The sequence below is a fragment of the Loxodonta africana genome, chromosome 8 (genome assembly GCF_030014295.1).
Source record: "Loxodonta africana isolate mLoxAfr1 chromosome 8, mLoxAfr1.hap2, whole genome shotgun sequence".
NCBI lineage: Eukaryota > Metazoa > Chordata > Mammalia > Proboscidea > Elephantidae > Loxodonta > Loxodonta africana.
In genome coordinates, this window is record NC_087349.1 from 42,259,653 (window position 1) to 42,274,873 (window position 15,221).

A 15,221-nucleotide genomic window follows, 5' to 3' on the forward strand; every position below is an offset into this window, starting at 1 on the left:
AATTTCTCATTCAAAAATTTATATACATATTGTTTTGTGACATTGGTTGCAATCCCCTCAGCACTTTTCTTTATCTTATATATTTCAATAAAATCCAAAGATCCTTGCTCCATATCCCAGAGTTTATAATAAAACCAAAACACCAAACCCATTGCCGTTGAGTCGATTCTGACTCATAGCGACCCTAAATATTCACCCAACATGTATCACAGGTAAAATATATGCACTGAGCCCTAGTTCATATTGCTATGCAGGAAAAATGCAACACCTCTCTATATATTTATTTAAAACAAATAAGAGAAAACACCTCAGTGTCAAAAGAATATTCTCTGAGACTTCCTTTCCTTACCCATTGACATCATGTCCATTCCAACTCACAGTGACCTTTTCTTAGCTACATATAATGCACCACAAGACTCCACCTTTAAGACTACAACCATTGCCAAATAGTAAAGACTCTTGGTTAATGATTAAATGATGACACCCATAAGCCAAATGTGAGGTGTTTTAATTAATTTTCCACATAAATTTCCAAGTTAGCTGATTTATTAGGTTATTCTAAATGGCCAATATAATCTGCAATGTGTCACAATTATTTCTCTCACATATGACTAAGAGTTAAAAAAAACTATTGCCACACATATTTCTTGCATTGTGTCCAGGGAGTTAACTTTCACATAAGCCACATCTCTATCATGCTTTTCATTGCACTATGCATTGTAGTTACATTAAAGCAACAAGCAAGGGAAAAAAAAAAAAAGTCTATTAAAAACGAATTCACATATTTTATTATAAAAGTGTGCTTTATTATAAGGAAAATTTAAATATAACCAACAATACTGAAAATAACGTAACTGGCATTTACAGCCTTGGTCAGAGTTCTTTATTAAACAGCCATTTGTGTGTTGTTCTATGAATAGTTAACAATCAGCTTATGCAACAAAATAGGTTTCCTGAAAAGGTGAGTAAAGAATACCTAATGATGAACCAGAATTTTGGGTTCTTTGTGTTTTTTCTTGTTTAACGGACATGGCTTTTAAAATAAAATCTGAAGTAAAACAGAAAACAAGTCATCTTCATGTACAGAGCTATCTTTTCCAACAAGGTCTTGTAAAAATGTTCTAAAACGTGGCAGAAGTTATACATTTACATACTTTATATTACTTTTTACATATACATTATCCAATTAATCTAACCATGTTTCCATATACAAGTAGGACTATAAACATTCTCTAACAAGACCAAACTAGCCACAGAATAATTTTACCCATGTACATATATTTTTTTGAAACACGTTTCCCAAAATGAAATTTCTCATCTAAAAGTGAACAACTGGTTAGAATTAAAATCTCTAGACACTGGTGTTATCTGGACCTAGAAGTCATGTAATAATATATTGCTTTGATTGAATACAATTAAATTCATTTTATATAGCAGAATAATAAGCACATCAATTACATTACATTTAAGTTGAATTAATTCTGCACTTCAACTATGAATCTACATTAAAGCAAATGGCAAAGCCTCATGGTAATACGTGGTATGGGCAGAAACTCCTTTTAATCTTTGAATATGGCTTTGCTTATCAGTATTTATTTCTACCATCTTAGAGGAAGTTTTCAAAGAAAAAAAAAAAAAAGACAAGGGAAAAGTCTTTCTCACTGGCTGCTGACCATTGAGATCCCAGATTGGCAGCTATTCTAAGGAAAACCAGAAGCCCATTGGGAGCAAATGTGTGCAAAGGATTGTATTTTGTAGGCCTAGCGAAGAATAAGGAAATAACCTGTGGGCATGTTAATAAGGAATCCAAAATAATTTTCAGTATAATAGAGTTTTATTTGTTTGCTTACTATTTATAAGATTTTAGGCTTTTACTAGACAAAACAAAATGCCAGATTTAACAAGTTTAAATAGCCTTTTTTAAAAACTTAGTTTGTGACTTAGAAGGTCAAACTAAAAATTTTAAAGATAAAGAATTCAGAAAATTATAAAATTAAAAAGGAAGCAAAGATATGTGCTTAATGAGGAAAAAATGCGTTAATGATCTTGCATCTAAAAAAGATTCTTTCCTCTATTGCCATAATGACTACACTGCCTAACATTAAAACCACTGGAAAATGTAGATTACTGACATTATGCCAAAGAAGTCAAACGTACTTTATTGCAAAAATATAAAAGGTTTTAAAATTGCATATGATGTTCTATACCATGTCACCAATAATCCAAGGCCAACATGTAACTTATCAAGCCAGAAAAATTTTAAAACAAGAATTATTAAAATTGTACTTACTATATATAATGAGTTGTAAAAAGAACGTGATACCATGCTGTGTAGCATGATTCATTACCAAGTTCCCTCCTACATGGGCATAGTTGCTAACATATCAATTCAGAATAAGTCAAAACGAACACATCTTATATTGTCTATGATAACATCCTTTAATTATCTTCTTAAACACTGATTCAGTCAATATATTACAATCATTTGAATAAACATTTCAGTCAAAACATAATTTTATGGAGTAGACAATCATATTGTCAGTATGTGGAATTTTTTATGATCTAAGTACTTAGAAAGTGATGTTAAAGCCTACTGACTATTAAATCACTGCTCTGTTTACTGATAACATTGTAAATGTAAAAAAAGGAAAAACCTGAAATCACAGAAAATGCTTGGCATCTACACAAACACATTCTCAGTGGACTAACCCCTACTGTGTAATTTTGCCACTACAGATCTTCTTTCTCCATACTTCTGCTTCACACAGTGGGTTCAACAATATCCATGTTTGTTCCAAACAGGGCAACTAATTGTTCTTCATACGTGGTGATGTTCCTTTTCATAATTTCCATGCAAGGTCCCAAAAGCCTTTCAAATGCTTGCACATCCATGGCTAAGAAAAGAAGAGAATAAAAGAAAAATAAATAACATTCTCTACAAATCTGCAGAATTTCCAAGTCATTTAAGATACCCATCCTGCATATATCAACAACGCAATGGCATTTTTAGGTAATTATTGTAAAATACAAGGAAAAAAAGATAAAAACATTCCACTTCAAAAGGAAGCAGCCAGGGCCATCTTGAGCCATACTCTCAGGTCCCTCTGCAGTATGATGTACAATGCTAGGCTAGGGAAAGTGCCTGGTCCAGGCTGAGGAAATAATAAATGACTGTCATGGCAAGGCCTTGGAATTTTGAAAAAATAAATTCATTTTGATGCTTCTGCCTTATTATGAACTCCTCAAAGGCAAGGGAAGTGTTTTCTATTTTGTTTTTCCTTCTCAGGGTTTCCAATGTCAAGTTGTGAAAACCAAATGGTACATTTTATAATTCTTCTTCTTTTGTACTATTGTCTAGTCATTTCAAAATGGCAGCCAAAATGTTTTTTTTTTCACTTCTATTTTTATTGGTATATGCTATATATGTCACTTTGTTTGCCTGTCTCATGCAGTTCAGAACTTAATTCATAAGATGTACATGGAAAAAATGATCATACTCTTATATATAGAACTGCAAAATAAAATACATCTTTTTTGCTTTTCAAATTCGCAAAGGTAAAAATGACGTTTACAAGATCAGGGTGAATGGCCATTCTTGTAGGATGGTAGGAATGTAACTTGGTACAAATAACATTTTAAAAGTAATCTGGCAATACATATCAAAAGCCATATCAAAAAAAAAAATTCTGAAAACTGTAAGGAAAAGCCTCCTATACACAAAAATAATCAATTAAGCATTATTTATAATAAAAAGTTGGAAGTAAAACCCTCAAGATATTGGGGAATGATTAAATAGCTTGTAATAAGTATAATTATCTACTACCAAAACCAAAAAACCAAACCCACTGTCATCGAGTCGATTCCGACTCAAAGTGACCCTATAAGACAGAGCAGAACTGCCCCATAGGGTTTCCAAGGCTGTAATCATTACTTAAGCAGACTGGTACATCTTTCTCCCTTCTGGTTAGCAGCCAAGCGCTTTAACCACTGTGCCACCAGGGCCTCTTATTTACCTAATATAAAAATTTTATGTAATAAAAATGAGAAAATGCCTTGCTATAATGAATAAAAAAAACATTTACAAAATGGTTTCAAAACAGAAAACTCTCACCGAGTGGTGGCGGTATGGGTGATTCTTAGTTTTTCCTACATTTTCTGTATTTCTCAAATTTTCTTTTATGTGACCATAATTGATTCTAGAAAAAAATTAATGGAATTTCACATCACCTTTACTCTATCTTTTTTTTTTTTTTTACTATCTAATATCTCTATTCACTTAAGGAAATTACCTGTCAGTTTCTAATTGTCTTTTCTTCCATCCAAGCATAATACTTGATTAATGTTATACTTATTTCAAAACTTTTTAAAAACTGACTTCTCTAAGAAGTTAATTCTAAGGAGTCTTAAGGACATTGAAACTAAGTTTATTCTACTGAAGATGAAGAGCATAGAGGGGCTAATTACTGTGGAATCAATTCTCTTACTTAAAGAAAATGTCATCTATATTGCCACTTTCTCAACTATATTTTTTATTATTTAAGTAAGTTATTTTTCAGGTATAAAAACCTGTCTTCAAGGTGTATATAGATATCTTGCAGCCCAAAATGGCATTTCTGACAAGCTACTACGTGGTATGAGAAATAAATAGCGAAAAAACAAAGAAAAATTTATTATCCTTTGACAAACTCGAGCCTTTGCTTTCCAGTGCTAGGATGAGGAAGTATTCTCAGACATTCCAGCTGGCCCTGCAGATCTCAATGTACTTTATGCAAATGTTTTTTTGGCCTTCTTTTTTGAGGAATATAATGCATGTTATTTATTTTAAAGATTAGATATGAAACTTGGTACTTGGGACGCTTATTTTACCTACTAAAATAAGATGTGACTTCATATATATACAAAAGAGCAGAATATATATATATATATATATATATATGAAATTTTTCAAAGAAAAATATCCACAAATTGATTTCATAATGCAGTGAATCTTAACCTTGTCACATTTTGTGGGGACCATAAAACTTGCGAACTCAATAAAACGACCGTTACAATGTGCACACATAAATTGTAAACATAACCACTTCAGCCAGGAGAAGTAGGGCCACAGTTGCGATTCCCACCTAAACACTTGACAGTCCCAATGGCGTGCGCAGAAGCTGCTCGAGGTTTATTAGTTACCAGGGCAAGTTCTCCAAAATACTGTCCCCGAGAACACCGGGCAATTTCTACCGCATCATTCTCTTCCACTTCTGATTTACCCTGATAAGGTAGTAAAACATATTAACATTTACTCAGCTTGTGAAAAATGAAAGTTAATCTTAGCCTAAACATAAAAAAGAAAAAAAAAAAAAGGAAAGAAAATACTATGTTCCCTGCTAACGTTATGTGGATTTTTATGACTTAAGAATGCTTACCTTCCTTTTCATAGTAATTTTCACTTCTCCAGATTCTACAATGAAAAAAGAATCAGCCAACTCTCCCTATGAGAATGAAAACAAAAACAGATGGTGAAAATGCACATTTATTTGACAGCAATCCAATTCAAAAGTGAAACTTCATCAAATAGTCTATCTCAATTCCTAAAATCAGAGAAGTTATTACCAACAATTATATAGTAATGGTTTTGTTCGTAAAATTATTTGAAATCATACATTCCTTATCACAGCATTTCTTCTAAAATATAACCAACCAGCCAAGAAAATATTGCAAATAACACTGGGGTAAGACTTTCACCCAAGTTTCAGGCTGGGTAACATCCTACATAGTTAGCAATGACCACACTGCTGGGTATTCCAGCAGCATCTCTTCGGCAGGCAGGAATACCGGCTGATCCTGTGGGCTGTGAAGTGCTAATCTGTGCCCTCTGTCCTCATAACATAAGGAGCATTAGCGTGGTGATCCAAAATGACCAGTCCACTCACAAAGAGGAGTAAGCATCCAAACCTATTAGGAAGTAGCAGGTGTAGATTTTGACCTTTTTACTGGTATTATCAGGGACCTGACTCTGAGATTCCAGGCTGCTGACAAACCATCTCACGGCCTCTAAAAGACCTTCTGGGAGAGTCTCACAGGGTTGCCATTTCTAACTACATATGGTTTTTTAAAATTTTATTGCGACTCTACTTTGATTTCCAACGATGCCTTCTGAATTAAAAAGTATAATATAGATAATAACACACCAGTACTCACTCTTGAGCCTCTCAAACTGATGTTTTGAAACTCTTTAGTATAATTCAAGAAACTTAGTATCAGATTACATCATAAAAATAAATGTTGAATCTAGATTTATATAACATAGTTGCAAACACGTATGTGTATAAACACCTAAGACAACGGATATCTAAAAATATATTTAATAAAACCCTAAGCTTATAAACTCTAAATTATATGCTGTAGGTGCATGTAAAACTGGTAAAATCTAAATAAGGCCTGTGGATTGTTGTTAGGTGTTGTCAGGTCAGTTCTGACTCATAGTGGCCCTATGCACAACAGAACAAAACACTGCCCAATCCTGAGCCATCCTTACAATCGTTGTTATGCTTGAGCTCATTGTTACAGTCACTGCGTCAATCCACCTCATTGAGAGTCTTCCCCTTTCCGCTGACCCTATACTCTGCCAAGCATGATGTCCTTCTCCAGGGACTGATCCCTCCTGATAACATGTCCAAAGTATGTAAGGCACAGTCTCGCCATCCTTGCTTCTAAGGAGCTTTCTGGTTTTACTTCTTCCAAGACAGATTTGTTCTTTTTTTGGCAGTTCATAGTACATTCAATATTCTTCGCCAACACCACAATTCAAAGGCGTCAACTCTTCTTCAGTCTTATTCATTGTCCAGCTTTCAAATGCATATGATGTGACTGAAAATACCATGGCCTGGGTCAGGTGCACCTTAGTCTTCAAGGTGACATCATTGCTCTTCAACACTTTAAAGAGGTCCTTTGCAGCAGATTTACCCAATGCAACGCGTCTTTTGATTTCTTGCTGCTGCTTCCATGGCTGTTGATTGTGGATCCAAGTAAAATGAAAACCTATACAACTTCAATCTTTTCTCTGTTTATCATGATGTTGCTCATTGGTCCAGTTGTGAGGATTTTTGTTTCTTTATGTTGAGGTGTAATCCATACTGAAGGCTGTGGTCTTTGATCGTCATTAGTAATTGCTTTAAGTCCTTTTCACTTTCAGCAAGCAAGGTTGTGTCATCTGCATAACACAGGTTGTTAACAAGTCTTCCTCCAATCCTGATGCTCCGTTCTTCTTCGTATAGTCCAGCTTCTCGGATTATTTGCTCAGCATACAGATTAAATAGGTATGGTGAAAGAATACAACCCTGACGCACAACTTTCCTGTCTATAAACCAATCAGTATTCCCTTGTTCTGTCCGAACAACTGCCTCTTGATCTATGTAAAGGTTCCTCATGAGCACAATTAAGTGTTCTGGAATTCCCATTCTTCCCAATGTTATCCATAGTTTGTCATGATCCACACAGCCGAATGCTTCTGCATAGTCAATAAAACACAGGTAAACATCCTTCTGGTATTCTCTGCTTTCAGCCAGGATCCATCTGACATCAGCAATGATATCCCTGGTTCCATGTCCTCTTCTGAATCTGGCCTGAATTTCTGGCAGTTTCCTGTCAATATACTGCTGCAGCCATTTTTGAATGATCTTCAGCAAAATTTTGCTTGCTTGTGATATTAATGATGTTGTTCTATTCCAATGCTATTCATAAGGTTTTCGTTGGCTAATGCTTTTCAGAACTAGACTGCTGGGTCCTTCTTCCTAGTCTGTCTTAGTCTGGAAGCTCAGCTGAAACCTGTCCTCCATGGGTGACCCTGCTAGTATTTGAATACTGGTGGCATAGCTTCCAGCAACACAGCAACATGCAAGCTGTGGATTGTACCAATGGCAACTTCCTGGTTTTGATATTGTACTAAAGTGATGCAAGATATTACTATTGGGAAAAGTAGGTGAAGAGTACACAGTACCTCTCTGTACTACTTTTGAAACTTCCTGTGAATAACAATTTCAAAATAAAAAGCTTAAAAAATCATTTAAAAAGCGCTCTATACTTTGTTCTCCCTGGGTGGTGCAAAAGGTTAAGTGTTCTGCTACTAAGCAACAGGTTGGAGATTTGAACCCACCCAGAAGTGCCTCAGAAGAAAGGCCTGGTCATCTGCTTCTGAAAGGTCACAAACAAAAACCAAGTGCCATCGAGTCGGTTCTGACTCATAGCGACCCTACAGGACAGAGTAGAACTGCCCCATAGAGTTTCCAGGGAGCGCCTGGCGGATTCGAACTGCCAGCCCTTTGGTTAGCAGCCGTAGCACTTAACCACTACACCACCAGGGTTTCCTGAAAGGTCACAGACAAGAAAAACCTATAAAGCCCAGTTCTATTCTACTCTGACACACAGGGGTCGCCATGAGTTGGAATCTACTCGACAGCCACAGGTAGGCTGTATTATTTGCCAGTTTATATAGTAGAACCTTAGCTTTGTTCCCTGACTGCTCTTATCTGTATATATGTAAAAAAACAAAAGAGAGATTTGTTTACTTGTCTTCTAAAACAATTATCCTTTCCTCAGCCTCATAGACCTTATAATTATCCTTTCCTCAGCCTCATAGACCTTGAACCTTGTGCTTCACACACATCAAAGGAAAAGTCAATATTTTAGATAAAGAACATGGTAGAGTATAATACTATGATACGAAAACTACAGAATCTACTAAAAATAATCCAGTTGACTTGTTTGCTCAATGCTTCAAAAAGACAACGGGGAAATAAGGTACTATCACCTACATCCTTCATCTGTGAACGCCAACAATCTTCACCAATGCTACGTCTTGGTAGCCCTGTTCTAACCAACGTATGTAATACTATTGGTTCCAACTGGGATTTTAGAAAAGCATTAGGAGTTAAGTAACATGCTGGCCTACTTAGTTCCCAGAAGCCAATGCAATTTATGGTCCAGTGTGTTTCCTTCTTGGTTCATGTTATCAGGGAGCCACCTTAGAAGGTTTCATCACGAGCTCCTAGTCACCCAAAACTCTCCAATATCTCCCAATGTACCTTCTGGGTCCTCCCTAATCTCATGGGATACTTGCCTGTTTTTTCCTCTTATTAATGACATCTTATTCTTTGTAAACACGTGAAGTTCATGTCACATACAAATATAAAACTATGCAGAAACATATTTGATGGTTTCATGAATATTCATTAGTAGTTAATTACATAAGCAAAAATATTTAAATAGCTTAATGGCTATATATTAAACCGTTCTTAACAGGTCACTTGGTAGAAGTAATATTCATTTAATCCATCACTACATACTAATTTCAGAAATACATATGAGAAAATTATCAACATTTAGAATGTATAAAAACCTTTCTGAATATAACCCCAAACTGAATTACATAAAAGATGTTATACCTGAGCAATGATTTGTTCTCCATCGTTGTATACTTTGGTGCCTATTACATCTACCACTTTCAGGCGTTCTGAAACCTACAGAGAAGAAAGGCAATATTTAATAGACTGATGAGTAATCTTAACTATTTCAGAGGTTTAAAACTGGTAATGTATAGGCCAAATAGGTTCAGCAGTATGTTTGTTATATTAACTAGTAGCATTTAAAAGTAAATTTCTCATAAAATTTTGAATTTCCACTTGTCTTCAAAAAAAGGGAAGGCTTAGCAGCCCTTGCCCATATTTCCCCGTGGTAACAACAGACTATGGGGGAACAGCAGCTGTCCCTTTACATGGAGCATATGTTCTCCAAGTCACCAAAGTCCCTTCCCGGCTTGCTTTTTTTCTCTTTATGTTACTTGCCTAGCTCTGAAGACATTTGGACTTCTAACTCCAAATCTATTTATATTTAAAGAGATATGCTGCTAGAAAAGATCAGCTGCCTACCATGCATTCTGTAATGTGGCCAAAGTTTCTACCAGGCATACACTGAAAATTCAACCAAGAGATATTCGAAAGGAGAAGCACTAATATTTTGACGTTTGCTGCTTTATAAGACATTGTGTATACATATATATGTCCTCTTTGATTGTCTGCAAAATATTTCAAATGTGAGACTAAAGTATCTAGAAAAAATTCAGTTTAACAATGAAGTACGGAAAGTAAAGTTGAATTTACAAGGTAACCAAAATCCACTTTTTTTTTCTCTCTCTCATAAGCCTCCATCTTCAGAGATAAAAATATAAGAGCTGGTCTCATTGAGAAGCCATCCAAGCTAAGAAATGAAAGCGATGAAGAAGTGAGCTGGGGGGGGGGGGGGAGGCGGGGCGTGTAGGACATGCCAAACAGTAAGTACAAAGGCCCTGAAGTAGGCGTGGGCTTGGCGTCCCTGTGTGTCTGGAGTGCCATGGTGAGCAGGGAGCAGTTGGAAATGAGGTCAGAGGGAGAACGGAGTGGGAGCAGAGGAAAGACTGTGTAGAAGAGCGACATGATCTGTCTTGAGTTTTAGAAGGATTATTCTGGCAGCTGCAATAAGCCAGAGAAGAGGTGATGATGGCTCATACTGCGGTCACGGTGGAGAAATGGGTGGGAAATGATCAGATGCTGGATGTATTCTGAAGACAGAACAGATAAGAGTGCTAACAGATTAGACGTGGGTGAGGAAAAAAGATGAGACCAGGCTAACTCCAAGGTTTCTGGCCTGAGACACTGGAAGGAGGGAGCTGCCATCCACTAAGATGCAGAAAGCAGGGTAGGAGTAGATTTGGGACATGTTAAGTCTGAGGTGTCTATTAGACATCCGAGGGGAGATGTTAAATAGGAAGTTGGGTAAATGACTCAGAATTCAAGGGAAAGGCCTTGCTTGGTGATGTCAATTTAGGAGGCATGAGCATACAGACAGCATTTAAAGCCACGGAGTCTGACAAGTTCATCAAGTGAGTAAGTGTAGATTGAAATGACAAGAGGACCAAGATTGAGCCCTGGAACACCGATTTTAAGAAGAAAGGAGAAGTGGAATAAAGAGCAAGGACGACTGGGAAGGAGAAGGTGAGGACAGTCTGTATTTAGTAAATAACTCTTCCCTGTAAAGGTGTAAAAAAAAGTATAGAAAAGGGTGGCTATTGCCTTCATTTAGTGATCACTGTAAGTCTGCTTTAAAATAAAGATCATATATAAATTGGCTATATATCCCAGATAAAAGTCTATCTACTTGTAAACAACAAAACAGATGTAGCTACAGGAAGTAAAAGAAATACTGAGTTATAAAAACAACATAATTTGAGCTTTCCAAGTGAAATGGATATATTTTTATTCAAAGGAACTTTTCTACAGAACTAAATATTCCTTAGAAAACAAAAGCTTTTAAAGCAAAATAAAATAAAAGCATAAACATATATAAACTTACCTCCAAAGATTTAAGGAATGGCAGTGACTCTATAAAGCTTTCATACATTTTTCTCTTTTTGGCATTATTTTTTACAATTATTCTCCTGAAGGTTACCCTGTCCTAAAGGCAGAATATCAAAATATACAGACAATTAAAAGGTGCATTTTATGGGGAAAAATGTCTGTTTCAACATGTAGTTTCACTTTATTCCCTATAATGAACAACCAGTAATTGAAGATTTTGAAATAAAAGATTAACATATTGTATTTTTAATGCAAACTCATTTCATATTTTTATTTCTTTAAGCATAAAATCCAATATAGAACCATATAAAATATATATATATATATATTTTTTCTTTTTAAGGATGCATCGGTTTACTTCTAGAAGAGATTCAACCAACGTGTCATTGAGCTATACCCACAAGGAGGCGCTGTTTCACCATTAAAAAAAATTGTATTTGTATGTGTATATAACCCACCCAAAAAATGGTATACCAAAAAAAAAAACCCATTGCCATCGAGTCAATTCTGACTCATAGTGAACCCAGAGGACAGAGAACTGTCCCATAGGGTTTCCGAGGAGTGCCTGGTGGATTGGAACTGCCAACCTCTTGGTTAACAGCTATAGCTCTTAACTGCTACGCCACCAGGGTTACCATGTGTATACATGTAAATATATATATATAATATACATACATGTATATATACATATACATACGTGTGTATACACATATACAGATACATATATATACATATACGCACATACACACACACATGTATCTTTTACTGTCCACAGTAGCCCTAAACTGGAAACCAAACCCATTATTGTCAAGTAGATTTCGACTCACAGTGACCCTATAGGACAGAATAGAACTGCCCCATAGGATTTCCAAGGAGCATCTGGTGGATTCAAACTGTGACCTTTTGGTGAGCAGACAAGCTCTTAATCACTGTGCCACCAGGGCTCCAACGGTGGCCTTCCAAAACCAACCCACTGCCATCGAGTCAATTCTGACTCATAGCAACCCTACAGGACAGAGTAGAACTGCCCCATAGAGTTTCCCAGAAGCGCCTGGCGGATTCGAACTGCCGACCTCTTGGTTAGCAGCTGTAACACTTAACCACTACACCACCAGGGTGGCGTTACAGGGTTGCAAAATCAATTTGGTGAGACATGGCAAGTGTTTTTATAAAAAATAAAGTAGAACAGAAAATCTGAGAGAATCCCTCATAGTATTGTTCTTTATTTCAGTTATACGCAAAGGCGCACACACAAACATATGTGCTGGTCGTGGTGTTTCTTATTGTGTTTCTTAATGAAGGTTACAGTAAAAAACACATGAAAAACTCCATGAGAAAATGTTTTAAAATCATAAAGCAATTATAGGAGGTTCTTTTGATATCCACACTATGTCAGAGTTTTTTTTTAAAGATGTGAAAGCCCAGAGACAATACAGCTTTTTTTAGTACAGCCTAATTCTGATGTTTATCATGTTCCTGTTTATGTTTAAACTACATGACTTCAAAGATACAGAACTATGGAAACTCTTTAGGGTAACAGCTCAAAAATTTTTGTCCCATAAATTCTACACTGAAAAATTTCTCACAGAACATTATTTTAATTCTTAAATAAGAACTCCATAATTATGTTTGGCATCCACTGTTAAACAATTATACCATTTTAATAAGATAAATACTAACTGAGGCATGTTATTTAATTAATAAATCACTATGCCAACATATTTAAGGCTAAACTTAAATGAACTAGTGCATTGAGGAAAAATGCCAGTGTGGAAGTAAGTTCCTAGGAAATTAAACATCCTGTCCCCCAATATAGTTGATGACAATTTGGTATTGGCTGTAATTTGGACTTGTACTCTTAATAATTACAAAAAGAAAAAAAAAATTGCAGAATAATAAAAACATTGAAATTATTTCTAAGCCTTGCTCTGCATCAGAATCAACTGCAGTTGATTAAAAAAGAAAAAAAGGCTTCTGAGGTCCTAGATTTTAATGACTGAAAATCTCTGCATGTGGGGCTCGATAATCTATATTTCATAAAAGCTACCCAACTGATTCTGACATATAATCAAGTTTAGAAACCAGTTGTGACACTATTTAATGAAAAGAAGTTATTGCAAAAACAGAAGACTAGAAATGGTTTAGCAATTAACCATAATGAGCTATATGTCTCTGGAAGAATTTTCTCGTAGTAGCTCACCCCTTCATATCCACTGTAATATATAAAGTCCAGAAAGCCCAATTTCAAATGCTTTCTTCCTAGTCATTTCAATAATCACCTCTCTGAACCATCAGTACGGTCATGGAGATTGGACAATCCGCTAAGGCGAACAGTGACCAAATATTTACAGTTCAACTAGTCTACAAAAGACTTTTGGAATTTATCTTACACCTGTACTTATACATCAGAGCCGATCTATTGACCTTAAGAGAAATTTTTTTTTTCTACTTGACCTTCTCTGAGAAGAGACTAGTTAGGCAAGTTGCTATTTAAAAAACAGGTTTATCAACAGCAGAAAGACAAACAATCCAATCTAAAAATGGGCAAAGCTCTTGACTAGACATTTCTCCAAAGAAGACGTATGAATGGCCAAAAGGCACCTGAAAAGATGCTTATGTCATTAGTCATTATGGAAATGCAAATCAAAACCACAGTGAGGCACCATTTCACACACATTAGGATGGCTATTACCAGAAAAATGGACAAGTGTCGGAGAGGATGCGGAGAAACCGAAACCCTCCTCTTGCTGGTTGGGATGTAAAATGGTGCTGCCACTGTACAAAATGTTTTAGTGGTTCCTCAGCTAAACAGGAAGAATTACTACATGACCCAGCAAATCCACGTCCAGGTAAATACCCAAAACACCTGAAAGCAACGACTGAGATACTTGTATACTGATGTTCACTGCAGAATTATTTAGAATAGCCAAAAGGGGCAAACAACCTAAATGTCCGTCAACAGATGAATGGACAAACAAAATGTGGTACATACATACAAAAGAATATTATTCAGCCATAAAGAAATGAAGTTCTGATATAGGCTACAACATGGATGAACCCTGAAAGCATTGTGCTAAGTGAAATAAGTCAGACTCAAGGGGACAAACACTGTATGATTCCACAGCACCCCACCGCAAACCACAAAAGTTTATCAGTGGTTACCCAGGAGAGGGGGCAGGGAGAATGGGGAGTTATTGTTTAAGGGGTACTAGGTTTCTGTTTGGAGTGATAAATTTTTTTTGGAAATGTACAGTGGTGACGGTTTGATGGTTGCACAGCATGGTGAATGTGATTAACGTCACTGAACTGTACACTGAAGACTGGTTGAAACAGCAATTTTTTTGTGTGATAAATATATCACCACAATTTAAAAAAAGGTTTAAATATTTGTTATTTTAATTTCTAAAAAAGTTTGCTTTAGTGCATGTACCCTAAGGTGATTATCACAAGCTGCTCATTTTAATAAAGCTTAGTAACATGTACACATTAGTAAAAAATCTCTGAAAATGCTCAATCCTTCTTGAGGGCTTAAGTAGTATACACATTGGGAAGTTATGGGCCTTTATACCTAATTAAGGTTTCTACCAGGGCTGAAAAACCTCAGTATTCTGAAGTGGCAACTTGCATCCTTACTGTGTGACAGTCAGACCTTGGCTGGCAACCCCACTGAGATGATTAAATTTTTAAATACTACTTTCCGTAATTAACACAACGCATACTACACTCTAGATTTTTTTTTGACTACTTTGATGACATGTAAACACTTGCTGGGGATCATGTTTGCTCTGGTTTGGGATTTTTATTTTGCTGACTTTGGATATTCAAATCTTTGGCAGTCCTTAA

The 15,221-nt window shown here is 35.9% G+C and overlaps 1 protein-coding gene across 1 annotated transcript in view; it reads right to left on the minus strand.

Moving 5' to 3' along the window:
• Window positions 1-2,415: 2,415 nt before the first annotated feature.
• The window catches only part of PRKAR2B (protein kinase cAMP-dependent type II regulatory subunit beta), a 95,010-nt gene continuing 82,204 nt past the window's right edge, over window positions 2,416-15,221 (minus strand). Inside the window, exons 7-11 of the mRNA XM_003407006.4 lie at window positions 11,374-11,475; window positions 9,432-9,506; window positions 5,415-5,480; window positions 5,121-5,259; window positions 2,416-2,894 (exon numbers count right to left, since the gene is read on the minus strand). Coding sequence (XP_003407054.2) covers window positions 2,761-2,894; window positions 5,121-5,259; window positions 5,415-5,480; window positions 9,432-9,506; window positions 11,374-11,475 — 516 coding nt within the window. The 3' untranslated portion in view covers window positions 2,416-2,760. The remainder of the gene's footprint in view (window positions 2,895-5,120; window positions 5,260-5,414; window positions 5,481-9,431; window positions 9,507-11,373; window positions 11,476-15,221) is intronic.